At 57.2% G+C, this 25,270-nt stretch overlaps 2 protein-coding genes across 4 annotated transcripts in view; one reads left to right on the top strand and one right to left on the bottom strand.

Moving 5' to 3' along the window:
- ZMAT5 (zinc finger matrin-type 5) overlaps positions 1-8,283 on the top strand; it is a 30,612-nt gene extending 22,329 nt beyond the window's left edge. Inside the window, exons 4-6 of one of the 2 annotated variants that reach the window (XM_084798772.1) lie at positions 762-842; positions 2,594-2,705; positions 7,934-8,283. In XM_084798772.1, coding sequence (XP_084654898.1) covers positions 762-842; positions 2,594-2,705; positions 7,934-8,063 — 323 coding nt within the window. In that variant the 3' untranslated portion in view covers positions 8,064-8,283. Of the gene's footprint in view, positions 1-761; positions 843-2,593; positions 2,706-3,309; positions 3,417-7,933 lie in introns of those variants that run through there. The other variant, XM_084798773.1, reaches the window with a different exon arrangement.
- CABP7 (calcium binding protein 7) lies at positions 7,458-18,463 on the bottom strand. 2 transcript variants are annotated; one of them, XM_084798770.1, is made up of 5 exons: positions 17,936-18,457; positions 11,077-11,220; positions 10,112-10,224; positions 9,823-9,976; positions 7,458-9,600 (listed from the first exon to the last, which is right to left on the bottom strand). In XM_084798770.1, the coding sequence occupies exons 1-5, from the start codon at positions 18,042-18,044 to the stop codon at positions 9,473-9,475; spliced, it is 648 nt and encodes a 215-aa protein (XP_084654896.1). In that variant the 5' UTR covers positions 18,045-18,457; the 3' UTR covers positions 7,458-9,472. The 2 variants fall into 2 exon arrangements, with proteins under 2 accessions (XP_084654896.1, XP_084654895.1); XM_084798769.1 differs by having other exon boundaries at positions 9,823-10,224; positions 17,936-18,463.
- Positions 18,464-25,270: the final 6,807 nt, after the last annotated feature.

Genomic DNA, 25,270 nt, shown 5'->3' with positions numbered 1-25,270 from the left:
ACGGGTAGTGAGAAAGCCATCTAAGCATGGACGGCTCCTTGCCAAAGTTGCCCTGAAGGCCTCTGAGGAGCAGTGCAGCTGCTTGTGCAAGCCAAGTGAGCAGGCAAAGCGCCAGGCAGGGATGCAGCCTGTGGGGTGGCCTGGACCAGAGGACAAGCATGAGCCTGTCAGGAACCCACAGAGAGCTCAGGGAAGCCCAGAATACGTGGGAAGCCCTTGGCACGTGAGAGGGGCGGCCTGCTCATGCCTGTGTGGCCCGGCACTGCCAGGCTTCAGCTGGATGCTTGTGTAGGGCCCCTGCAGAGTGGCATGGTGGGCCAGACTGGGGCTGCTACCCTGGGTCCTAAAATCCTGCCTTAAAGAGGCTGGAGAGATGGCTCAGAGGTTAAGAGCACAGTCCAGAGTTCAATTCCCAGCAACCACATGGTGGCTCACAACTATCTACAATGCGATCTGGTGCCCTCTTCTGGCATGTAGGCATACACGGAGGCAGAACACTGTATACATAATAAATCTTTTGTTTGTTTGTTTTTGTTTTTGTTTTTTTGAGACAGGGTCTCTCTGTGTAGCCTTGGCTATCCTAGACTCGCTTTGTAGACCAGGCTGGCCTCGAACTCACAGTGATCTGTCTGCCTCTGCCTCCCGAGTGCTGGGATTAAAGGCGTGCGCCACCACGCCCGGCCATAATAAATCTTTAAAAAAAAAAATCCCGCCTTAAAGCCCTGAGAGCCCTCCTGAGAGTGCCCGTCTTCCCATTGCAGGCCACTGTGACTTTGGCTCCAACTGCAGATTTTCCCACATGTCGGAACAAGATCTGCAAGAGCTGAGCATCCAGGTGGAAGGTACATAGGGGCGAACAGGGTGAGGGCCGGGGTAGGAGAGGCTCTGATACCAGGAAGCTGCTCTGTGCCACCCCACTTCCTCCCTTACTGGCATGCACTATGTGGCTGATGGGGAGTCCCTGGGCCCTCCAGTGGGTGGAGTCAGGAACAAGGTGGGGGTGGGGTGTGCTCCTTTGAAATGAAGAGGCTTCTCCCCAGGACCCTGAGGGCATGCCTAAGCTCACCACCTGTCCCCTGCTAGGCTAGTCTCTCTTGTTCCTGGATACTTCCCTGTCTCCCCTGCCCTCCCTCCCCTGCCCTCCCCTCCCCTGCCCTCCTCTTCCCTCCCCTCCTCTCCTATCCCTTTCTGTCCCCTTCCCTCCCTCCCCTCCTTTCCTCATCCTCACCCCCTTCCCCTCCCCTCCTTTTCTCATCCCCACCCCTTGCCTTCCTCCCCTCCCTCTCTCCTGCAATCTAGCAACACAAGAGTCCCCATTCAGCACCAGGCAAGTGCCCTACAACCTCTGAGAATAAAGGCTGCAAAATACACTTCCCTTGTGGGCTTGGTGACACACACCTGTAACCTCAGACTTGACAAGTGGAAGCAGGAGGACCAAGACTCTAAGGCTGTCCTCCTGAACTTGAGCTACCCCCCCCCCCCCTCAAAAGAAACCACTTTGCCTGTGCTCAGGTTCCTCCCAGCCTGGTGAGGATGGCTTCTATGGGCAGCGACTTGTCTGCCTTTGCCATCCACTCTTCATCCCCAATTACAGAGCCAGGGAGTTCCCCTTGGGTGGTTGTCACTGTCCCCTGTGGCACCTTATTGAACAGGAGGCAGAAGGACCCGCAGGCTGCACTGCTCAGGATGTCCATCCGGGAGCTTTCCCCGGGGCAGAAGTGAGGCCTCATGGGGCCAGCCAGAGTCCTGGCAGCTGCAGTCCCCGCCGGCTCTTGGCTGCACACATGCCATCCGGGAGTAAATGGTTGGCTGGCAGTGGAGGAAACTCAGGCCATGGGCCTGGAGCAGGGGGCAGTGTTCAGTGGAGTCAAAGAGAGGATGAGGCCCAGGGCAGCTGACAGTTTCAGTGGTACTGGTGGGTCACCTCCCCTGGACACTTGGCACATGAGTGGACTCTTGGAGTCAGCGACTGTGAAGCTGAGATGATGCAGTGTCAGTGTAGACCCTGGTCCTGAGTGAGTCTGGATCCACCAGTTTCATTTTCCCCTGGCTCAGGACCCCATCCCACAGTGCTCAGGGCCTGGCTGCCTAGCTCTCAGCCAGCGTGTATGAGTTCGTTCTGTTCCTTGCTTGTTTTTTAGTATAGTGAGCAACATTTGTATAAGACACTGGATTAGGAGAACTAAGGCGTATTCCCTCACCTTGGCTCAGAGGCCTGGCAGGTGCCAGAGCGGAGTCAACCCCATTCTACAGTCCACACTGCCTCCTGTACCCCAAATTTAAACCCCTCTTGACAGTGAGTCTCTGCATTCGTTGTCCTGCTTCTAGGTCCCCGAGGCTGGAGACAGCCAGTGTCTGCCTCACAGAGAGCAGACCTTAGATCGCTGGGTCACTGGGCACAGAGGAGCCGGGGAGCTGGTGGGACGAAGGTGACAAACCTACGGCTCTCATCATGACCTACTGGCCCACTTCCCCCTGACAAGCCAGCACGCCATCCCAGGCCTTTCCCAGCACCTGCCGCCTGGTGGAATAGGGAGATTCCGGCCTGTGGCATTGTGTCCCTCACCCTTTCTTGTCACTGTGTCCCTCACAGAGGAGAGGCGGGCCAGAGAGTGGCCCCTGGAGACCGCTGAGCTGCCCGACGTCCACCTGGAGGACTGGCTGGAGAAGAGGGCTAAGAGGCTGAGCTCAGCCCCAAGCAGCAGGTACAGGCCTCAGGGTCACCCCCCCCCCTTCCTTCTGGGAGCTGCCTGAGCCAGCCTATTCTTTAGGGGGAAGCTGAGGCATGCATGTGAACTTCCCAAGCATGAACCCCCCCCCCCCCACTGCAGGGCTTCCTGGAAACATGTGACTCCCTGGAAACATGTGACTCTCCACTTGGCCATGGCTAAAGGTCAGGGCCATGGCTATGGCAGCTAAGCTCCCTGTGTACCTGCAACCTACCGTCCCCTGTAGGGCTCTGTAGAAACGGAAACCAGTGGAAGCCGCAAACAAGGTCATTATCCCACCACATCCCCGAGGGCTCTGTAATGGACATCCCTCCCTTCTCCTACGGGGAATATGCTGAGCCAGGGAGTATTCAAATATGGCTGTGTGCGCTCCTCTCGAGAGTCAGGATGCAGCCCACACTTCAAGTCAGTGGACAGATGGACAGGGGTGGGGGAGGAGCTTCTGTGGCCACATGGTAGCAGCCAAAAGCAAGGCCAGGCCTCCTGCTTCCTCCGGGAATTAAAGGGAGAGGAGGAGGAAGGACGAAGGCTGAGCTCGGAAGCTGGGCGTGGCTTTTGTACACGGTGCCCTGATTTTCAGAGTCTACAGATCTATGCTGTGGCCTCAAGGGACAGTGGCTTGGCTATGGTAAGGGTGTCTCTCAGTCACTCTGTGGAAACTCTCCTCCAGGCCCTGCCACAGGTAAGGGCTGAGCTTCTTGTCCCAGAGGGAAGGGGCTAGTTCTGTATTTAAATCTTTTACATTTGTGTGCATGCGTGCGCACTCACACACACACACACACACACACACCATGGCACTAAGGTGGGAGTTGACAACCTTCAGGAGTCAGTTCCCTCTTCCCACCGTGCGGCTTCCAGGTCCAAGTGGCGTAATTTACATGTATGGGTGGGTGTTTTTGTCTGTGCACCATGTGCATGCAGTGCTTGTGGAGGCCAGAAGAGGGCAGCAGATCCCCTGGAACTGGAGTTACAGATGGCTGTGAGCTGCCATGGTGGAGCTGGAACTTGAACCCTGCTCATCTGCAAGAACAGCCGCTGCTCTGAACTTTGGAGCCTCTTTTTCAGCCCTGTTTCACTTTGTTTGGTTGGTTGGTTTTTGGTTTTTCAAGACAGCGTTTCTCAGTGTAGCCTTGGCTGTCCTGAACTCACTTTGTAGCCCAGGCTGGCCTCGAACTCACAGCAATCCGCCTGCCTCGCCTCCCGAGTGCTGGGATTAAAGGCGTGCGCCACCATGCCCCGCTCCTGTTTCACTTTAAACCCATGCTCTGTATCTGTACACCTTTAATCCCAGCACTTGGGAGGCAGAGGCAAGATAGCCAGGGCTACACAGAGAAACCCTGTCTCAAATGGCAAACAAACAAATTACACACACACACACACACACACACACACACACACACACACACATACACACACACACTACAGATATAGCTTTCTTTTTTTCATTCTTTTTCTTCTTCTGAGGGGTTTGAGACAGGGATTCTCTGTGTAGCTTTGACTGTCCTGGACTCACTTTGTAGACCAGGCTGGCTTTGAACTCACAGAGCTCTACCTGCCTCTGCCTCCCGAGTGCTGGGATTAAAGGTGTGGGTCCCGTGCACTGCCCACATGATACCCCTTTCTTCTGGATTCATTTAAAGGGATGTAAATTTGAACACTGTCCAGAAATCAAGGCTTCCTTCAGCTGTGGCAGAGGGTTCACACTAGTCAGAGAGACACAGGCTGCTCATTCTGAGCTTGTCAGTTGCTAACCGGGATGTCTCGGCTGCTTAGGCCACTGTCCTGCCTCAGTAGTCTCCCTCCCCGGGAGTGAGTGACAGCCTAGGCAGCCAGGGGCCGTGAGAAGGGTTCAGAAAGACCCTGCCACTGGTCTTGAGTAAGAGACAAGTAGAGATAGCATGTCCAAAGTCCCTCCCTGCATACAGACAGACACACCCAGTGTGAATAGGGGAACTGGGGGATGATGTGGGGAAACTGAGGACAAATGACTAGCCCACATCCATGCTAAAAGTGGTGAGCACATGGTGGCTTGGTTTGGTGTACGTGGTGTGTCCTGTACCTGGCCCTAGGCACTGAGGGTGCCTGGCTCGCTGTTTTGCAACTGTGGGGTTTGCTCTTGTTGGTCATACATGGAGGCCCTACTACTTAGCTCCTCTGTTACCCTCTTCAGGGCTGCCCAAGGGCCTACCAGCCTAGGGTGACAGTGGCAGCAAATGGGTGGGGAAGATGCCTGCCTCTGTGTCACCCTAGGTTCTTAGAAGTCGGGATCCTGAGTCCAGGGCCACTCTCCTGGCCACTTCCAGGGAACTGCTTTTCTCTGTTGCTGTCTGTTGTCTCTCTCCTCCTGACCGCTTGCCTCCTGAGGGTTGCAGGCAAGATGACTTCCTTTCTGGGCAGAGCGAGCTTATCTAGCCTTGAAAAGAGTTGCCAGAAGAGAGGGGACTGTTTACTCTGAGACGTGTCCCCATTCTGTTCCAACCTTGCCAGCTTCGTGTTCTCACTGTGCCCTGTTCCGTCCCCCTTCCTGGAGAGTTCTGTGGGAGCAGTGTCTCCTTTGCCCCTTGGCTGTCCTCTGCAGACCTTGCAGCTCCCACCCACAACAGAGCTCCTCTGGTTTTGAGAGGTACCATGGCCCCAGGCCACAGCTCCTGAGACCTCCTGATGCCCATCACACTGTCTTCTTGAGAAGACCCCAGACTCCAATTTTGGTCTGCAGGGACAGGGCCTGAGACGCAGCCTACTACCAACCTCTTAACCTTGCTGGGGCCACACCGGACGCTGTCCTCACCTCTTCTCCTGGCAAAACCCTACTTAGCCTACAAACTTTAGCAGAAACGGTGGCCCAGGACATGGTGACTGTGAAGACACATTAAGGGAGCAAGGACCCTAGCCTGACTGACAGCACCGAAGGCCCTTTTGGGGATCCTCCTTTCAGGATGTGTGCTTTCTCCCCTGGGCACAGATGCTGCCTGGCTCACCTAGCACCACACAGTCCTGTGGGCCCCAGCAGCCACAGACAGAGACCCACCCCCACCCCCTGCTGGTAAGCCAGGCTGACTTTCCTTCTTAATGGGGTACACAGGCTTCCCAAAGGCTTAGCCTGTTGGTGTCTGCTCCTTCCCTCAGCCTTGACCCTGAGGTACCAGCCAAGAGCAGACAGCAGCTGCAGAAGGGAGCCACTGTCCTCAGACCTCGGACGGACGCAGACTAATCCCTGGCCGGCCAGGCGGCGCTGTCCGCGCGTCCTATTGTTGGCTCTTGTGATTGTGCGTTTATCCTTCTTAATCTCCCGCATGCACCCTTCTCTGGGCCAGCGCTCTGTCCTGCACACTTACCTCTGTAAGGCCATTTCCTTTTGATAAGGGCCAGGGCTGGGGACACACCAGGTGCCTGCTACTGCCCTTGTGCACAGAGCAAGCGGGCCATGAAGAGCACTGCACAGCTATGACCCCTGTACTCTGCAGGAGTGGGCTCTGAGGCAGCCCCCCCCCCCACGGTGTCAGTGACCAGGAGAGAACTTGAAGGATGCCCTTTTCCTGTCAAGAGCCTCAGCAGGCAGGGCATTGGCTGAGCCCCTTCCTTGAGGACAGGTCTGAGGCTTAAGGGCAGGAATTCCTGGAGACCATTGCTCCCCGGGAGAGCCCCACCATTACTCTGGCCCCACAGGAAGCCCCAGGTTGGCTGACATCTGGGCCAGTCCCTTTCAGCAACTGTGGGGTCTCTCCTACATCCAGTCTTCGCTGTAGCTGGCGGAGCTTATAAAATCCCCCGGCACCATAAATCATGTCAGGAGCTGCTTTCTGCTTTCTGCACTTGCCAGCAGGCAGCAAGCCACTGAGCAGGGGGCACCCCTGTCCTCTCAGTGGGAGCTGCGGAAGCTGCATTCAGGGCTCCCAGCAAGACTGCCACTCTGAGCAGCTCCAGGCAGGATGGATGGATGTGGCCAGGCAAACTCTCAGGTGGTCCCCATCACCACTTCTCAGGCCTGAGTCGTGCCCAGACACCTGCCAGCAGGCTCTGGTCCTCTCTCTGGTGGCCGATTGGCATACAGAATGGTCAGGAGCTGCTAGGACACCCCCACCACCACCACCTTTTTCCTGAAAGTTGAAGCAGAAGGCACTAGGGCTCGGGGATGCATGGATTGCTTCTCCCCTTGTTTCAGAGGCTTGTAACGCTTATAAAACTTTACATGTGGCGGTCCCCTTCCTTCTGCTTCAGCCTTACCTGAGTAATGGAGTTTGCATGAGGTGCCGGGATCGCTCCAGGTCATGGGGTCTCTTCTCAAGAGGACTCTTAGCCTGGCATGACTGTTGTGCCATTGGATGGCCTCCTAGTGCCAGCCCTGGAGTATAGATGCCATCCCTAAGACTGGTCTCCACCCTCTGAGAGGTGCTGGGTGGCGTCAAAGAGCCTGAGCAGCGGTGCCCAGCTGGAACATGAGACAGGCAGGGAGCAGGGGCAGGCTGCCCGTGTGCTGTCAGGGTGGCCTGTTCCAGCCAGCAGCCAAGGACCCCTTCCTTAGCGTCTCCTCAGACAGGCCCTGAGTTCAGGAAGGTGAATTGTAGGGAGGAGCATAAGAAGTAAGGCTTTTTGTGTAAATTAGAATTTTTTTTTCTGGTTTCAAAGGCTCGTGTGCTTGTAAAACGTTTGAAAAGTATAAAGAGGTGAAAACAAAACCAAACCCCGTCCACCCATAACTACACCACTCACATAGAAGCACTGCTAACATTTTGCTGACTTCCAGGGTTGTTTTTATGCATTTATATATGTTATATATTTTTAAACAAAAATAGTATCATGCTATATACATTATTTTATAAGCTGCGTTTTCTCCTTACATAGTATATCTTTCCTCATTGGTGCATATAGGCCTTGATTTACACCGGCTGCATAGCAATCTCTGCAGTGGACGTGCATATATGTTTAATCAGTCCCCCACAGATGGACACTCAAGGGACTTCCGTATTGCCCAAGGCCATTCTTATAGCCCAGTCTCTCCTACAGCCCCCATCTTGAGCTCAGTTCCAAGAAGAAGTTGCTGCCTCTGGGGGGGGTGGGGGGGGGCACACGGGTCTGCGTGTTATCTAGGCTGTGGTCCCAGAAGGGCCATTCAAGTGGCCACGCTTTCCAGCAGCCAGTGTGGTGGGAGGGCAAGGTGGGTCTGTGAGGCGCTCCACTCTAACACTAACCCTTCTCCTCTCTAGGGCTGAACCCGTCAGAACTGCTGTCTTCCAGTACCCAGTGGGCTGGCCGCCAATGCAGGAGCTGCCCCCCTCCCTGCGGGCACCCCCACCTGGAGGGTGGTCCCTACAGTCCAGGGTCCAGTGGGGCTGAGCGCTTCCCCATCCTCCCTGCTGACTTCAGCTGCTCACCTGTCACAGTAAAGACAATTGCTCAGCCTAGGAGGCAGAGCTGCCTTCCTGCCGTTCCCCCTGGAGAGTCTGAAACTATGAGCCTGGCCCCCCCATCCACCCACCATCCCTCAGGGCATTATCCTGAGAAGATGGGCCAGAAACATCCAAATGTTTATAAAGAAAAGTCTGTCCTCCACGGTTGGGCTGTGTTTCTCTTGCTGGCACTCGTGTTCTGGGCTCCCGCCTCCGTCAGGGGACAGGTGGGCTGGAACGAGACAACATCCCCTCCAGGGTGCTCTCTGCTTACAGCCCCTTCTTGCTTAGGGATCAGTAGAGGCTCAGCCAGGCTGGGCACAGAGCATGCCAGTGTGGCGGCGGCCCAGCTAGTGAGTGGCCCTGGGCTGGGGAAGGGAGCCCAAGCACTCTGCCCTGAAGAGCTGCAGCCTTGCATCCGCCCAGGCTGGGCTGGTGCCAAGAAATGGCACGGCCCACATGGCGCAAGGGTGAGAGCCGGATCTCCTGCCTTGAGGGTACAGAGAAGAGGAGGTCCTGTTGGCACTGACAGTGCAGGGCTGTGCCAGATCCTCAGGGGAGTCAGATCCCTAGGGAGTGGCCAGGGCCTGCCAAGGTTGCACCCTGGCCAGTGGGGGACGTCAGATGGGCTGCAGAAATTCTGCCTCCCTCCTCAGTTGGGGTTCTAGGCTCTGCCCTGGGAGACAACTTGGCCCTTGGTCTCTAGGACTTAGGTGAAAGGCTCAGCAGGTCACGGACCTTGGGGCTATCTCTGATGCCCCCGCTTGCATGAGCATCTATCTGCCTTTCTTGAAAAGCCATATGGAAGAAGAATCTGAAGCCAGACCTCAGGCCGTCCTAGCCTCGGGCTCCTCACCTGGGAGTGGGCAGGCGCAGGCGCAGAAGGTGCATGGGAGGACTGGCTTTGGCTCTACGGAGTGTCAGAAGAAGGGACCGAGGAGCCCCAGCCTTGTGCTCCACCCCTCCTTCTTCCCCCAGCTCTGGACAGGAGTTTCTCGCCTGCCTAAAAGATCACAGCACTGACTGGATCCTGGGGGGTTCCTGTGCAAGACCCTCCTTTCCCAGGAGCCCTGGGTGGTGGGAAGTTAACGCTACATACAGGCCAGGTGGGGGGCACAGGCAGGGTATAGGGGCTAGGGCTGTTCTCCGAGCCACCACCAGTTCCCCCACAGCTGGGCCATGGCTCCATGCAAGGCCTATGGGGTGAGGATTGGGGTGGTCAACGTCCAGGCTTGAAGTGCCCATGGGTGGTGGTGGCCCAGGGAGCAAGCTGGGGGGGAGGGGAGGGCTGCAGACAGCGGTAGGTGTGGAGTGGGCCTGGGCACCGCATGTGCCAGGTGGGCCCCCGTGTGGTGCCTATTTCATGCCACTGCGCAGCACCTGGTTGGCCGCGATGAGCATGACGCTGATGATGAAGGCGATGGCGAAGGCGCAGATCAGGCTCTTGCGTACGCACGTCTGACGGATCTGCTGGTTGGAACAGGCTGCAGCCACCCACCAGGAACACCAGGAACAGACAAAAGGCGACAGTGAAGGGATGAGGGTCAGGCCTGCACTTTGGCACAAGGGCTTGGCTTGGGGCAAACAGGGACATGAGGCTGGGGCAAGTAAGGAGCCCCCCCACCCCCTGGTGTAAACCCCGGTGTGTCCCCCTGCTCCAGCATTGGAACCCACCCACAAAGACCCAGGGCTAGCCGGCTACTCACTCTCCACGTCCACGGGACACTCCTCGGCGGTGCCCAGGTGGCTCTCCTCTTCCGTCATGATGATGTTCTCGATGTCCTTCATGGACAGGTGCTCGCAGAAGGTGTCATGGAGAAGCCGCTTCAGCTCGTCCACTGTCAGCTTCTGCATGTCACACTTGGGTGGCAAAAGGGACAAGTGCTCTGGCCTCTGCCCTGCCACCGTCCCTGCCCAACGGCAGGCCTCCAGGAAGCAGGGTGCCCACTCACTCCCCCATGACACCTCCACACAGCGCAGTTGGCCAGGGCATACCTTCCAGAAGACAGTGTCAAAGTCGGTGCCATGGAACTTCTCTGGGATCCCCGAGGTGGAAAGCTTGGGGCCCAGGAGAGTTACAAACTCCTCAAAGTCCACTTGGCCATCACCTAGAGTGGACACAGGTCAAGCTGAGACAGCAGGAGGAGGCACCCCAGAGTTCAAAAGACAGGAAATGGAGTCTCGGCCTGCCTCAGACCTACCGTGGGACCTCAGCCCTTTCTCTAAGCTTTCAGTTAATTTCAGAGGTGTCTATTTTTTTTTTTTCAAGACAGGGTTTCTCTGTGTAGCCTTGGCTGTCCTAGACTCACTTTGTAGACCAGGCTGGCCTCGAACTCACAGAGATCACCTGCCTCTGCCTCCCAAGTGCTGGGGTTACAGGTGTCTGCCACCACCGCCTGGCTTCAGGGGTGTTTAATATGCCACGCTCTGAGCTGATGTCGAGGTTACCAAATGTGGTGGGACTCTACTGGAGGCAGCGGGGGAGGCGAGCCGCAGATGGTCCCCAGATGTGGGACACCCTCCTGGTACACTCAGGACTCTCCAGTCTCCGCAGCACAGTGCCTCATCATCCACTGATGGTCTTTTGTGCCATACAGATGGGAAACGAGGCCCAGCATGAAGCAGGCTGCCCAGACTAGTGCCCACTCTGGAGGGAGAGGCAACAGGTGCATTTGGCGTTACTGATCTTCTTAGGAGTTTTTCTTTAATAAAAATGCCAGGCGGCAAATACAGCCACCATTTGTTTGCGTGGTGGAAGCTGAGATATTTATTCCAGACCACAGAGTGGGAGGGGCAGTCTTGGACCCCCAAGTGTGGCTGGGACTGTCACGCCTCTGGCCTCCACTTGCTGGGCTGAGAACTGTTGGTTGGTCATGAGGCCAGAGTGGATTTAGCGTCCACAGTTCTGGCCCTGGGGCATAGGTGGTGGTGGGCAGGTAAACCGAGGCAGGCAACCTCACCGTCCATATCCAGGCGCTGGATGATAACCTCTAACTCCACTTCGTTGGGCATGTAGCCCAGGGAACGCATGGCCGTCCCCAGCTCCTGCTTAGAGATGAAGCCATTGCCGTCACGGTCGAACACCTTGAAGGCCTCTCGGATCTCTGTGGAGGGACAAAGAAGGCGAAACCTCAGCCCTATCCCCAACAGCCCCTTTCTCAGATCCCTGAGAGCCAGTCATAGGGTGTTCAGGGCACACCCTTGAGTTGTGATCTGGGGTTTCTGGGCAGGCAGAGCAGGGGAGACAAAGGTGCGCCTAGCCTAAGACAGTGACCACCGTGGGTCCGACGGCTTTCCTGGCTTGAGACAGTGACCACAGTGGGTCTGACGGCCTTCCTGGCCTGAGACAGTGACCACCGTGGGTCTGATGGCCTTCCTGGCCTAAGACAGTGACCTCTGTGGGTCTGACGGCCTTCCTGGCTTGAGACAGTGACCACCGTGGGTCTGACGGCCTTCCTGGCCTGAGACAGTGACCACCGTGGGTCTGACGGCCTCCCTGGCCTGAGACAGTGACCACCATGGGTCTGATGGCCTTCCTGGCCTGAGACAGTGACCACTGTGGTCTGACGGCCTTCCTGGCCTGAGACAGTGACCACTGTGGGTCTGACGGCCTTCCTGGCATGCTCAGGACTACACCATATGGTAGGCGCAGGGAGAACACCAGGGTCACTGGGCAGGTTAGCTGCTGAAGTCTCCCTGGCTTGGCATTATCTTGCTGCCCTTCCTGCTGGGCACTAGCTAGTCCCACACAACTCCAGCTAGTGGGCGATGGCTAGAATCCACATGCCTCCTGGTTTAGACAAACAGGGGGAATAATATGGGGATAATAGTTGATCCCCCACCAGGCCCAGGCGTGATCCTTGCACTTCATGCTTTCCCTGAATACAGTAGGGAAGACTGAGGCTGAGGCCCTGAGGGATTCTGGTGAATAACAATACGCTGAACTGGGACCTTGGGACCAAGCAACACAACAGATGCTCTTAGGCCAGCCTTAGTCTTACCCACAGCAGATGGGTGGTATGTGTGGACACCAGGAAAGCTTAAGCAGCAGGAAGCTGTTGGAGGTTCCTAGCCTCTCACCTTTGCCCCACCTGCCCCTTGGTTATCACACCCCAAGGGTCCTAAAGAACACTTTCCTAGAGGGACAGACTTCAGTGCATTAGATCCAGCTCCCCGCAGGCCCTTGTTCACTTGGCAGCCTCCTGGCCTTTGCCTAAGTTGTTCCCTGGAGAGACTTTCACTCAGGCATAGTCAAGGGGTGTGTGTGTGTGTGTGTGTGTGTGTGTGTGTGTGTGTGTGTGTGTGTGTGAAGACACATGAGATGTGCCACACCGCAGACCCAGAAGGGTTTATGGAGGCCAGCCCAGCTCAGTGAATATTCAGGACTATTATAGTATCATGCCTCTGTAAGCCCTGAAGGCTTGCAAGGGTCCATGCTTTCTCTGGCCTTAGGAGAACAGGGGGAGCAGACCAGCCATTGGCCTCCCACAGAGCAGAAACTAAGGCCCATGGAAAGGTGGCTTGGCCTCAGGTCCCGGTCCTCATCTGGCTCTTCCATGTGGAATCATATAGGAGGTCTGGAAGTCAGAGTCTCACAGGCAGACTGGGGTAAAACGTACACACGCACCCTTGCCACCTCTGGCAAGTCTCGGGGACTGGTTTCTGCATCAGGAGAGCGTCAGGGCCAGGAAAGTGGCCGGGCTGGTAGATCAGAGCCAGTCCCTGGGGCAGTGGTGGTGGTGGTGAGGGTGTCCTGAAAACCCTGGATCCTAGTAGTTCCAGGCCAAGTACCACCTAGCATTTCCCTGTGCCCTGAAAGAGGCAATGTGCCCCTGGTGGCCAGAGATGAAGGTGTGGCAGCAGCCGGGGCTGCTGCGGAGAACCAGGGCTGCTGCGGAGAACCAGAGTCCGGCTGCCTGGAGATGTCCGGATCATGGAGGTGTGCTTGCATCCTCCCTCCCTTGCTTTCCCTCCTCCCTCTCCTCCGTTCTCACCAGAGCTATCACTTTTCTAGACTGGCATCCAGGACACAGGCCCTGGGGACCCCTCAAGCCTGGGGGACTCCAAGACTGCTTTGAACCCGCATCTTTGCGGGCCGTGTATCTGTTCCTACATCAAACCCAGATTCCCAGCTGAGAGGATTCTGTCCTTCCGCCCCCGGCTGGCCTGGCCTTTTCTCTGGCTGCCTAGCCCTCCACACACCTGCTAGGTCCCTAAAATGCATTCCGCTGGGACCAGGTGGGTCTTGTCCGTCCACAGATAGTCGCCATTACCTAGAGCGGGCCTGTCGCTGAAGCATAAACTAGCTGGATGAATAAGCGATGCGGGAACGCCTCCCCTGGAGCACTAAGAGAAAGGCTCAAACAGGCGTACGCACCTCAGCACAAGGTCCCTGGGCCACGCGCAGAAGAGAGAAATCGAGCCGAAGGTGAGGAAATCAGCATGGGCTGACGTGGGGGAACTTCAAAGTCTGAGACCCATTAGGGAGCTCAAGGAAGGATGGCGGCAAAGTCCAGCTACACTGGGGGGTGCTATGGGAGCCTCCTTCTGCTTTGAACTGAGGCCTGCACTGTCATCTTTCCACCTTGGCAGGGTTCAAGGTGACTCTCCAATTGCAGGGCTGCCTCAATGCCCTTTTCTGAGGACCCCCGGGGAATACTCACCAGGCAGGAGAGACAGTAATGAAGCAAGTGAATTGCGGCATATGCTCAGGGGACGGGCTCTGAGACAGCCCTGTGGGTGGCTCCCGAAGACATCCCTCAGGCAGGCCTGACCTCCCGAGGCTACTGGGTAAATCCGCAGCTGGCCACTCTCCATCTGTGCCCCTCCCAGCACACCTAGCTCACACTAAACGTCTCAGAGAACTCTCCCAGCCCAGGCCAGCCATCTGCCTACAGAGGGCGGGTTCAGGCGTGGTCTTCTCAGCCAGAGAAGCAGTCTGATGTCACAGCCCCAGGTTTGAATACCAGCTCTGGTGCGTCGTCACTGCTTACTTGTACAATGGAACCTTCTGCAGCGATTTAACGAGAAAAACCATCGGAGGTAGTCATTGTAAATCAGACCGTGCCAGATGGGAGTGTGGGAAGGAAAGAGAGGTCTGGGTGAACCTGGGGTGCCACACCGGCCTGCCTGGTGGCTGGGACCAAAACCCAAGGCCTGGGCTTGAGTTCTGTCCGGCTCTCCTGCTCCACGGCAAAGTGACCTGGGCAAGTCACTTATTTCCCTCTCTGAGTCGCAGATGCCTCCGTTGCCAACTTGGATGGGCTTCTTGTCTTATGGCTGAGGTCTAGCCTCTGCTAAGGGCTCCATGAGGGGGTGGGTGTCAGGATGCCCTGTCACTGTATGCCACGGGCAACCACTGCAAGGCGCATTCCCCGAAAGCCTTGCTCCTTCCTTGCCCCATGAGGCCAGGCAAAACTCATTGCACTCCATCTTGGCAGGGAGATGTCTGGCCCGGAAACGGGCTGGCAGGGCCTGTAGGTTTCCAGGCTGATATTGTCCCCCAACCCTCCCCAACCCGTGTAGCTGCACTAGGGCCTGAGTCTCCAGCAGACCCAAAAGGACGGCAGTCCAGATAGATAGGGGACAGTGGAAGGCTGGCACTAGGAGGGACAGTTGTCATCCTCTGTGGTGAGTGCCACTCTCCGCGGCATTGGCCCTGTGCCCCAACTCAACATCCTCCCTGCATTTTTGGCCTGTGCAGAGGCAGCTGTCTGGTTTGGGCTTCAGGAAGCAAGGGCAGAGAGAGGGCTCCCTGATGCCAATGACCCCCCGAGTCTGCCACCCTCAAACAGGCCCTGCCTTCCGCAGGTTAAGTGCCCACCCCAGAACCCAGCCCTGTGACTTATTTGCTGCTTTCCTCTTGCCGGCCAGCCATTCCCATCCCTACCCTTGAATGCTGGACCCCGTGTGACCAGTTGGTCTCAGTGTTCCTGGAGGGCCCTGCTTGGGTGCATTTCAGAAAGGGGTGGGGAGGCAAGTTCCAGTCATGGTGGGGTATTCAGGAGGAATGTGGTAGCACCCCTGCCTCTCTCACATGGGGCTGGGTGGACCTCCAACTTAAGTCTGCCTAGGCTCTCCCCCCCCATACCAATAGCCGTACATCTCCCCAGGACCACAGGCCCCCAGTCCTGGCCCCCGGCTCACCTTCCTGGCCCTTTGCCGCCCTGCCTTGGAGCCTACTCCAAGCTCGTGAGGCTGTACAGTGTTCTTGGTCTCTTCTGCTGTTACGCTTGGGTCCTCAGCCCCCACTGACAGGCCCTGTGCTGAGTCCTCCCACAGCGTCCTCTGTCACCACCCACCCTGAGGACAACAACGCCAACCCCCTTAAAGATGGGGACTCAGAGAGGCAAATGATTGTCCAAGTTCACTCCATGAGGCAAGGGTGCAGAGACTCGCACCCAGCGCTGCCTGGCTGTCCTCATCTCACTCCCACATTCCCCCTCCTCCCTTCCTGCTCCCGGACCTCCTCCCCGACTCAGACTGACCGCCCCCCCCCCCCTGGGATTTCTGCGGCACTCAAAGCACAAGGTGTCTACAGCATTTCATCCCAGGCCACCGCAGACTCCCCTTTCTAGTCCGTGTGGCTCCCTCACGGATTCCTTCCAGCAACGGGCCTGGGTCTTACCCAGACTGCCCTGGGACAGGAACACTAGTTAAGGGAGCAAAAGTGTCATCTGTAGGAAGGACAGCTGCCCTGCACCCAGCCCTGGCATTCAAGACCGGCTGCGAGGAGCCCATGGACCTTCTTCAGGTTTTCAGCAGCCAGGAAGGGTCATGAGGAACTTCCTGCTTTCGTGTGTAGCCGCCCACAGGAGTCTGCTGGCTGTGTGCCCTCCACCTGCCAGCCACAGAGATGGCCCTGTCCTTCAGGTGCCCCCTGCACCAGAGCCCCCTCTGCCAGCCCAGAAGGGGACAAGAGAGAAAGCAGGGAGTGTTTTTCGTGTGATGGTGACTAACACCGCTGGGCTTCTGCCAGCATGGCCACTGGATGGCTCAAAGGCAGCTTGCTTGGGCCTCCTTGCCCTTGCACTGCCCACCGTTGCCCTACTCTCCCCTGCGTGCTAATCTCTCTCAGCTTCTCTCTGTTCTGAGTGTGCACTCCAGGACCAGGGGACCAGGAGTGGAGGGATCCAGGGAGACTTGTAGCTGTGGGGGTGCTAGGAACAAGAGGAGAAAGGTGGGGGGCAAACCTGCCTGGTGTCTGGGGAGACGTGCTGCCTCTGTCCCAGGGATGAGGAGAAGGGGGTGGATAAAGGCTTCTGCAGAGGCCCAGAATAAGAGGCAATAAAGTAAAGGAAAATCGGCCTGTGCCCTGTGCCTCTCCTGGTCCCATCACTCTCCCTTTCCTGGGATCTGAAGGAGGCTTCTGCTCTGGTCCAGATAGGACAGGACCTGGGCTTCACCGGGTGAATGCTAAGGTCAGGTTGAGGGAAGCATCCTTCCATCTGTCCAACCATGTGTTGAGGGTGAGGACCCCTCTGCGGCTTTTCCTGTACCTGAGTTTGTGGGTGGCTGTGGGAAGCCGGAGTCCGGTGGACTGTGGTGCAGTGAGCACCGCACTTGTATGCATCCTCCTCCTCCTCCTCCTCCTCCTCCTCCTTCTTCTTTCTCTCTCTCTCTCTCTCTCTCTCTCTCTCTCTCTCTCTCTCTCTCTCTCTCTCTCTCCTCTCTCTCTCTTTCTCTCTCTCTCCTCTTTCTCTATCCCCACAGTCTACTCTCCCAAAATTTGCTCCAGACCAGGCCTGTGCTGAGGTAGGACTTCCCGAATGGCTTCCCCAGGGCTCCCACTAATATCCTTTCCCGTGTTGATCCCTCCACCGCACTCCTACGGGCCCAGATGAGACCCCAGAGCTAAGACACTTCGACTCCAGCGATCCACACAGGCAATCTCAACCCCTCCCCCAGCAGCCGACAAACATCCTAAGGGACCAAGACGCCTATATGCTCAGAGTCCCCAACTTCACTCCAAATGGGGCCTCCAGAGACCTGGTGTGGAGGGGAATCTTGAGCACACCCCCTCCCCCCAATCCTAGCAGAGAAAGAGCTAGGAAGGCCCCAGGGGTCTCACTGCATCCTAGGACACTCAGGCCGGGAATCCCAGTGTCTGCCTTCTGCTCTGCTCTTCAATAGCCATCTGCCTGAGGTCCCTATTCCCGAAAGGCACGGGGACTAGGGTTGGGGGAGATTTGGGTTCCGGCCTCTGCCTTTCCCTTCCAGGCTTCGCTATCGCGACTGAGCCTCCCAATCCGGCCACTTGTTGTCGCCACCGGCTCCCGGCCGCCTCGGCAGCGCACGGGTGGGGGGTCCCTCGCAGGGCCGCAGAAGGGGTTGAGGGCAGCCCCGCACCCTGCAAGAACGGGCCAGTCGCCCTCTCCCCTACTCCGCTGCCGCTGCCGTAGCAGATTGGATTCTGAACGCGACACGAGCGGAATGTCAATAGGAGCGCAGAGCCACGGGCGGGCGCCGCGGAAGGGATCAGGATGCGGGCGCTCCGGCGGCGGGCGATGGGGGATCAGCTCAGAACCCCCACTTCAGTCCCGGCCGCCTTGCGGCACCGTCACCGCTGGGCGCGCGGCCCTGTGACCCCGCTGCTGGGCCCCGCAAGTTTCCGCAGCGCCGGGGGCCACCCGGGCAGGGGCCGCGCTGTCCCCGCGCCAAGGCGACCCCCACCGCGGCGCCCCGGGGCGGCCCGGCTGTCCCGCCTCCAGCGCAGCCGGTCACCCGAGTCGCGCAGCAGGGTCCCCGGCGCCCCTGGCCAGCGCGGCACCTGGGCGCACAGGTAGGAGGCGCGTGGAGGGGTCCCGGCGGGGCACTCACCCTCTAGCTCGTCCTCAGGGATATCCACCGGGCGCTGCTCCGACAGCAGGTTGGGCACGGTGTAGATGCCCCGGTACATCAACGCCGCCGTCACCGGGTGGAACGGCATCTTGGAGGCTCCGCGCCCGCCCGCCCGCCGCAAACTTTGAGGCCGGGGCTCATGGGCCGCCGGCGGCCCCGGGGGCGGCTGGAGCGGGCGGGGCGCGCGGTGCGGCGCGCAGTGGCGGCGGCGAGGCACTGGGCACCCACCCGGGACCTAGCGCCCCCGCGCCCCGGGCCGCCGGGCCATGCCGCCAGCTCCCTCGTCGGGCTCCGGGCCGGGGCCTCGCAGGGACGGCGGGGGCGGCGCCGCTCCGGCCTCTCGGCTCCGACTGCTGCGCGCTGCGCTCCCTCCGCTTTGCCCCGCGCACTCCGCGTTGCTCGCCGCCCGCTCGCTGGTGCGGCCGCCCGGCCAGCCGCTCCGGCTCCCGCCGCTGCCGCCGCCGCCGCCGCGCCGCCGCCTGCACTCTCCCTAGCTCGCTCGCTCGCTCAGTGCGGCGCTCGCCGCGCACCCGCCTCCCCCGCCCGCCCCTCCCGCCCCCGCCCCTTCCCGCCGCCAGCCCCTGAGCAGCGGCCCCGAGCCCGCCCGGGCACCTTCTCTTGTTCGCCCGACTCTGCTTTCCCTCAGTCTGCTTCGGATTGCTGTCTCCCGCACCGCACGTTCGCAGCCAGCGGGACCAGGGTGGTGTGGACTGGGGGTGGAGCCTTTGCTTGCACCTCTTGTCCCACCTGCCCCCCCCCCCAGCCCTCCCACAGCAAGCGCGGATAGCTGAGAACTAACGACTAGAGACCCAGAAAGGTGAGGTTGTCCCAGGCGCGGGGGGTCTTTAATAACAGTAATCCTCCTTGAGTTGGTGCCAGCAGAGGCTCCAAGATGGGGAAACTGAGGCTTAGAAAAGGACGTTGGCCAAGGTCACCAAGCAGGGCCAGCAGGCAGAGGCTAAGCACAGATCTGCAGGAGACTCCACTGGCCTGTGGCTGACACTAGCAGTTGAGTTGATTCCACACGGGGCCATTGCTACTCAGCTTGCAGAGAAAGAGCGAAGTCTGTCTCATGTCCCCAGGGACAGTGAGGAGGAGACAGACAACGCAGGGCATGTTGGTCACATGGCTGCAGGTTAGCCCTTCCTCAGGTCCTGAGCATGTGTGTCATGGAGGCGGGGGCAAGTGTCTGAGGGGCAGCAGAGGCATGCGTTTATCTTTATCTTTCGTCCAGGACGCTGTGTACATGCGTTTTCAAATGCACATGCAGATGAGCGGTGTCTGAACTGTGCGTGGCCACCTCCATGTGCCAAGGCTGTGAGCTAGCAGGGAAGAGCATAAGCCGGAAGGCAGGTTTGGGTAGGTGTGAGGGCCCTTGAGCTTGGAGTGACATGCATATATGAGCCCAGATGTGTGTGTGTGTGTGTGTGTGTGTGTGTGTGTGTGTGTGTGTGTGTGTACTGTTGTGGGATATCGTGACCCTCTGGCCTGGGTGGGCCTCAGCTGGCCTCAGTTTCATTCCTGGAACCCCCAATCTGAACTATCTCTCTGCCCTCTTGGGTCCAATCAGCCAAAGGCCCCAGCAGGAAAGCTGATTGCCACAACCCTGCCTGGCCATGCCCTTCCCAAGATGATTACGTTTTTTCCCCCTGCTTGTTTCTGCTTTTGTCGCTGATTAATCATAGCCCTGTCTTGGAGCCGGGGAGAAAACGGGGCTCAGGGAGACACACCGGCCCCAGGCACCCTGGGCCAAGGCAGGCCTCGGTCTTCCAGCACTTGGACTTTACTCTGAATCTCTCACAGGCATGAAAGACCTGTAGAGAAGCCAGGCAGACCCCAGCTCTCATCCGGACGTCTGCGCCAGGCCTCTCCGGGCCAGCCTGTCCAGACCTGCCGTTGGAGTTGTAAGAACCTCCAGGAAAGCCCCCAAAAGCTCTTCTTGCCCACTTGACCATCCAGTCAGCTGATGCTTCTTTAGGATTTCTGATGGAGCAGAGCTGTGACGCAGGAAGAATCAGCTACTAACCCAGCAAGCCCTGGGCTCCTGCATCTTCTTTCAATGGGACTTTAGTCACGTCCCTTAACCTCTCAGAGCCTCGATTTCCCCCATGGGTGAGGTGAAGGTGAAAATGCTACCTACCTCCCAGGCAGAGGTGAGAATGAAGCGATTTAACATGAAAGGTGCCTGACAGTGCTCCACAGATCTCTTGAGAGTTTCCCATTAGCACGAACAACACCCCCCCAATGGGAACACAATCTAATAATCATAGTGTTCAGTATTGATTGAGGGGTGATCTGTAAGTGCCTCATTTTGCTAAACCTGCCCAGACAGTTAGCTCCTGGGCTAAGGGAGAGGGGGTTGGACCCTGCTGAAAGATTGGCAGGATACACGCCCTCTTGGTGCTTTCTTGGGAGGCTGCCATGGAGGGGCAAGGTTCCCTTGCTGCCCAGCCAGGGAAATCTCACAAGAAAGGGGGGGGGGGGGAAGAATCAAGAACAAATCAAGTGAACAGCCTTCACACACTGGGCCCTGTGAGTCTGTGCTGAAGGTGTGGGTGACCATGGATACAGGAGCTGGCCCCCAGACATTGACCTTGGTCTGTATATCCAAGGAGTCAAGCTGTCCAGTCATGTGGGCAGGGTACTCCCAAGAGCAGGCATCCTCCAGGTCCAAGTGGCAGAGCACTCTGGGATGATAACATCATAGTGTACCCTACTCTCTTGGACCATCTTTGACATTTCAGTCCCCTGGTGACTCAGGCTGGTCCCTCTGCTCTCCCCTGATGCAAAGCTACAGCCCAGGACACTAGCTGCTGACCCACTGAGTTGCCCATTAGCACTGTGGCTTTCATACTAGCAGCTGTACCTACTCCCTTTGCCTGCTGCCTGGGGACATAGGACACATACCCGGGCTGTGCATGCAAGGTGCTTGGTCCCTCTCAATGCCTTGCTCCCACTCACAGGCAGGGACACACCCACTGAGGGAGCTATAGAGACCAAATCCAGCTGTAGAGCTATTTGAGGAAGAGCTAGAGTTGGGGCCCAAAGCAGATGCAGGGGCTCCTGAGGCCAGCCTCTGAGACATGCAGGCCGTCCTCGCTCTTCTAAACTGGGGGAGCCTGGCTGTATCTAGGAGCCACTGTCAAGCCTCTAGTGCTGTGTGTGTGACATTCGGCGTCCTCGCTGAGCCTCAGCTTACTCGCCTATTAGATGGGGCCACATCGAAATACGGAACACTCGGGGTTTGTATGCCAAGTGTGTCGGGAAGGGAACAGGCTGGCTCTTCTTTCATCAAGCCAGGCAAGTCAGCTGTGGAGTGAAGGGGTTAGAAGTGTGTGAAGACCAGCTCTTCGCCTTAGAAGGCAGGTTCTGAGTCTGTACCCCTCAGTCCCCTAGTGTGTGTGGCCTGGAGCTGGGCTGGACTCGGGCAGATGGAACACCTGTGAAATAAATAAGAAAGTAAACAAATGAATAACAAGACACGCACCTGCCCGGCAGCACAGCAGTCCCGTCCTCTCTTCTGCACATCAAGGGAGCAGATGGCGCCATCACAGGGTGTGAATTATGTCTGTCGCTCCCCCATCTGGGGAAGGTGCTACTGCCATCACACTGCGCTCCTTGGGTGCCTACTGGCCTCTCCCCAGTGGGGATCTCATGGACCTCAAGGCTTATCCTCAGAGAAAGAGACTGGAGAGTGGGGACCAGTGTTTGACTGAAACCTGAAAGCCAGTTTCCTCCACAGCCATTGCAGGAAGAGGAGAAAGCACCGAGGGTTTGCGCCAAGCCCAGAGACTGATCCCTTCCTTCTAAGACCAGCAGAGTTCCTGTCCTGCCTGAGACCAGGGTCCTTCCTTTTGGGCGCTGGAGGCGGGTCTTCTCAAGATACCAAGCACACTACCTGGCTGGACTTGCTCTCGGCCTCACGTTCAGCACCAGGGAGAGCGCCCAGAGGAGCTCGGCCGGGACCTGAGCTGAAAGGAAGCGAGTGGTGTGGGGCCCAGCAGAGCAAGACAACTTGAATCAGGGGCAGGAAAAAGCCAAACTGGAGAGAAGCCCCAAGGTAACGCCTGGACCACAGTGTTGCCAGAGCCAAGAGGTCTGGCTGGAGAGAAGCCCTGGGGTAGAGAGGCACAGGTTGAGGAAAGGAGGCGTCTAGAGACCACAGATGCTCTGGCCTCTGCCCCTTGGCTACAGAACAAAATTGTTCAAAGGACCCAGTGGGGACAGTATGTGGAGGTGAATAAAATATTCATTGTCCAGGCACTCAATTGATGAATAATGGAATTTATAAGCTTGCAGACTCTGGCTGGGCCAGGAGAGGGGGCAGTCCAGAAACTACAGGCCCCATGTGCTCTGTGCTGCCCCCACCTCCTGAGATCCCAGGGCTCCTGAAGGGGATGGAATCAAACATGACAGCGTCAGCAGTCGTCTGAGAGGACAGCCTGTAGGCTTCGACCTTTTCCAAACCTACTTTATTTGGGGTTCTTTAACGTTTATACCTCCCTTCCAACCCTCCTACCCTACATAGGAGAGAAAAGAGGTTAATGGGAACAGGAGAAGTAGACATTTTTGGACTCAGTTCCTGGGAGCGATTCCCCTGGTGTAGTCGGCAAGATTTCAGCAGATCAACAATTCAACCAAAGTTGCTGCTGGAACCTGGAACAGCAGCCAGAACCCGGAGCCCTGAAGCATTCTCTGGAGCCGTTCTCTCTAGGAGCGTCTCAAAGTGGAGCGATGAACAGCCACACAATACCAAGACCCAAGAAGCTCCAGCCTCCTGTTTTGGGCTCATATATAGATCTCCTATCTGAGTCTGTACTAGGATGTGACTCAGCTGGCAAAACCCAGGCCCCCACACGAGGTGGTTCATCTTCTAGTGGATAAGCATCACCTGATCTCTCACAAGTCTGTTCCCCATCCCACACTTGGGATCAAAACAAAAACATGCCTACATCCACTACAGCAGCTCTTAAACTCGTTGCTTCTATAGAAGCAATTCAAAGATGGAACAGAACCTGGAGGTGTGGGATTTGGGGGTGACGTGGTGAAGCCTGTGTGCCCCCAGCTTTGTGCCCTGTTGGTGGCAACTATCTTGGCCTCAGTTTCCTGTCTTGTGAAATGGGCCCATGCTGCCACACACAGACTGCCACAAAGATCTGCTGAGTAACGAAGGTGAGGGTTCCTGGTGCCATTGTCCCTGGCTCTAGACTTTCTGGGTTTATTCTCTGGCTCCCAGGATCCCCTCAGCCTACGAGTAGCCTCCTCTAGCCAAATGACAAAGAGATGTGATCACAAACTGGGAGACACTTCTGACCCTCAGGGCAATGTTGGCTGTCAGTAACCATAGAAACCTAAGACCACCAGACACACATCCAGGTTCACAGTCCTTCATCCTGAGAGATGCTGCTTGAACTGAGCAAACTTTAAATGTTCAACGGAAGCCTTGAAGGGACAGCCAGGGTGAGAACAAATGCCCTGTAGAAAGAAGGCTGGAGAGGAAATGGGTAGGCAAAAGGAGAAGAGTTTGGGGTATCTTGACTAGAAAACATCAGGGAACTCTGCCCCTGTTGCTCTTGGCCTCAGTCTTCCCCTCTGGAAAGTGGGGGCCTCTGGTTGGAAGCTGATTGGTCTACAGGCTGTGAGGTTGCATGGGAGTCAGGACTTTGCATAGAGAGAAGGGAACCAAGGTCTCGCTAGCCTGGTCCTTGCTCTGGGTCCCCTTCCTACAAGATAGCTATGTCTAGAGGAGATGAGGCAGGAGGTGGTGTTGATAGCTCTGGTCTCTGAGACTACTGTCTCAGTCTGTTGCCTATAATAAGTGCAACCAACTATCTGAGGCCCATGTCGGGCCAACCTGGTGCCATGACCGTGGGTGATGATGGATCAGTGGAAGTTAGCTCTTCTGGCCAGAGAAAGATGAGGACCCTGCAGCTTATCCTGCAGTGAGATGGGTAGACCTGTGAGGTGGGGGGGGGGGCTGCACCCTGGAGCTGTACAGTTTAGACTCATCCTCTGGGGGTGTCTATAGGTCAAGCCACTGGATCTCTAAGAGTCTGGGCACCTCCCCTGGGAAAAAGGGGAAGCCCAGAAGTAGTAAGATATGAAGGGATTGATGCCAGGGGTCCAGGACAACACAAACATTTCTGTGGTGGTCCTCGTGTCAGGGACCTGGAGGTAGAGCTGCTTTGGAAGGCCTGGATGTGGCATGTTTGCCGCCTCCGGGGATAGTGCCCAGAGGAAGTGACCAGCAAGTGCCGGTTGCTGGACTCTGCCTTTCTGTGCAGAGATCTCTCCTGCTTTCACACAAAGGGTCCCCTGCATTCCCCAGGGAAAGGGACAGAGCTAAAATGTGAGTGAATGCCCATCAGATCCAATCCTGGGGGCAGAGAAAGAGGTCAAATGGGCCAGAAAAGACCCAGTGAGGCCAGAACGGAGATGAGTGCCCTGTCCCTGATCCTAAAGCCCAGCTACTGAGATGAGCTTGGCATCAACCCAGGATGGAGAGGGGGAGTCCCTTAGCCCCGCCCCTGCCACTACCAGATCTGTGCGACACTAGGTTATAAGCCTTTGGAGTCCCAGTGTTAGGGGGGCCTAGGCTAGAGTCATTGTAGGAGATGGTACCTCTCCTAAGGCCAAGCCAGGTCGCTGTCCCTCACAGCCCATAGCACCCCATCATGTCGAGCCTAAGTGATGATAAACCAGCTGCAGTTTAACTGGTAATTAATCCTGGACAGGGCAGCAGTGGCGTTACTAATTGGATCGTTAGAGATTTGTGCTTTATGGCTGCGTAATTAGAGAAGCTGTAGGGGGCCAGGGTGAACTGGAGGGGGGCGTGCGGGGTTGGGGGCGGGGCACAGCAGGCGACGACCCTTACCAGGCCCTAGCCAGGGTCACTGCAGGGTCTCTGAAGTACCCCTCTTCCGTGCTGCGGCCTTACGCGGCTGAGTAGGGGAGCTGGCAATGGCTCTAGCCCATCATGTTGGGAGGCAAAGATTCTTGCAAAGTGCTCATAGGCCCCCAAGCTCATAACCCAGTTCTGTAGAGGAGTCCTCCAGGCTCCCAGGACTACCTGGAAAAGGTTTCTATCTGGTTGCTTATTGTACTTTTATTTATTTATTTATTTTACAGCATTAGGAGTGGAACTCAGGGCCATGCACAAACTGGATGTGCTGTCTAGCCAGCCCCCAGAGGAGGTCTTTAGGAGAGGAAGGACACTTGTGTCCGCTCCCTTAGTCTGCTGGAACACACACCCCCTTGTGTATGCTCTGTGATCAATTTCTCATACACATGTGGAACACATGCTACCAGCCCTGG

The sequence above is a fragment of the Acomys minous genome, assembly GCF_964271855.1.
Source record: "Acomys minous genome assembly, chromosome: 10".
NCBI classification, from domain to species: Eukaryota; Metazoa; Chordata; class Mammalia; order Rodentia; family Muridae; genus Acomys; species Acomys minous.
This window is presented reverse-complemented; position numbering and strand designations above follow the sequence as displayed.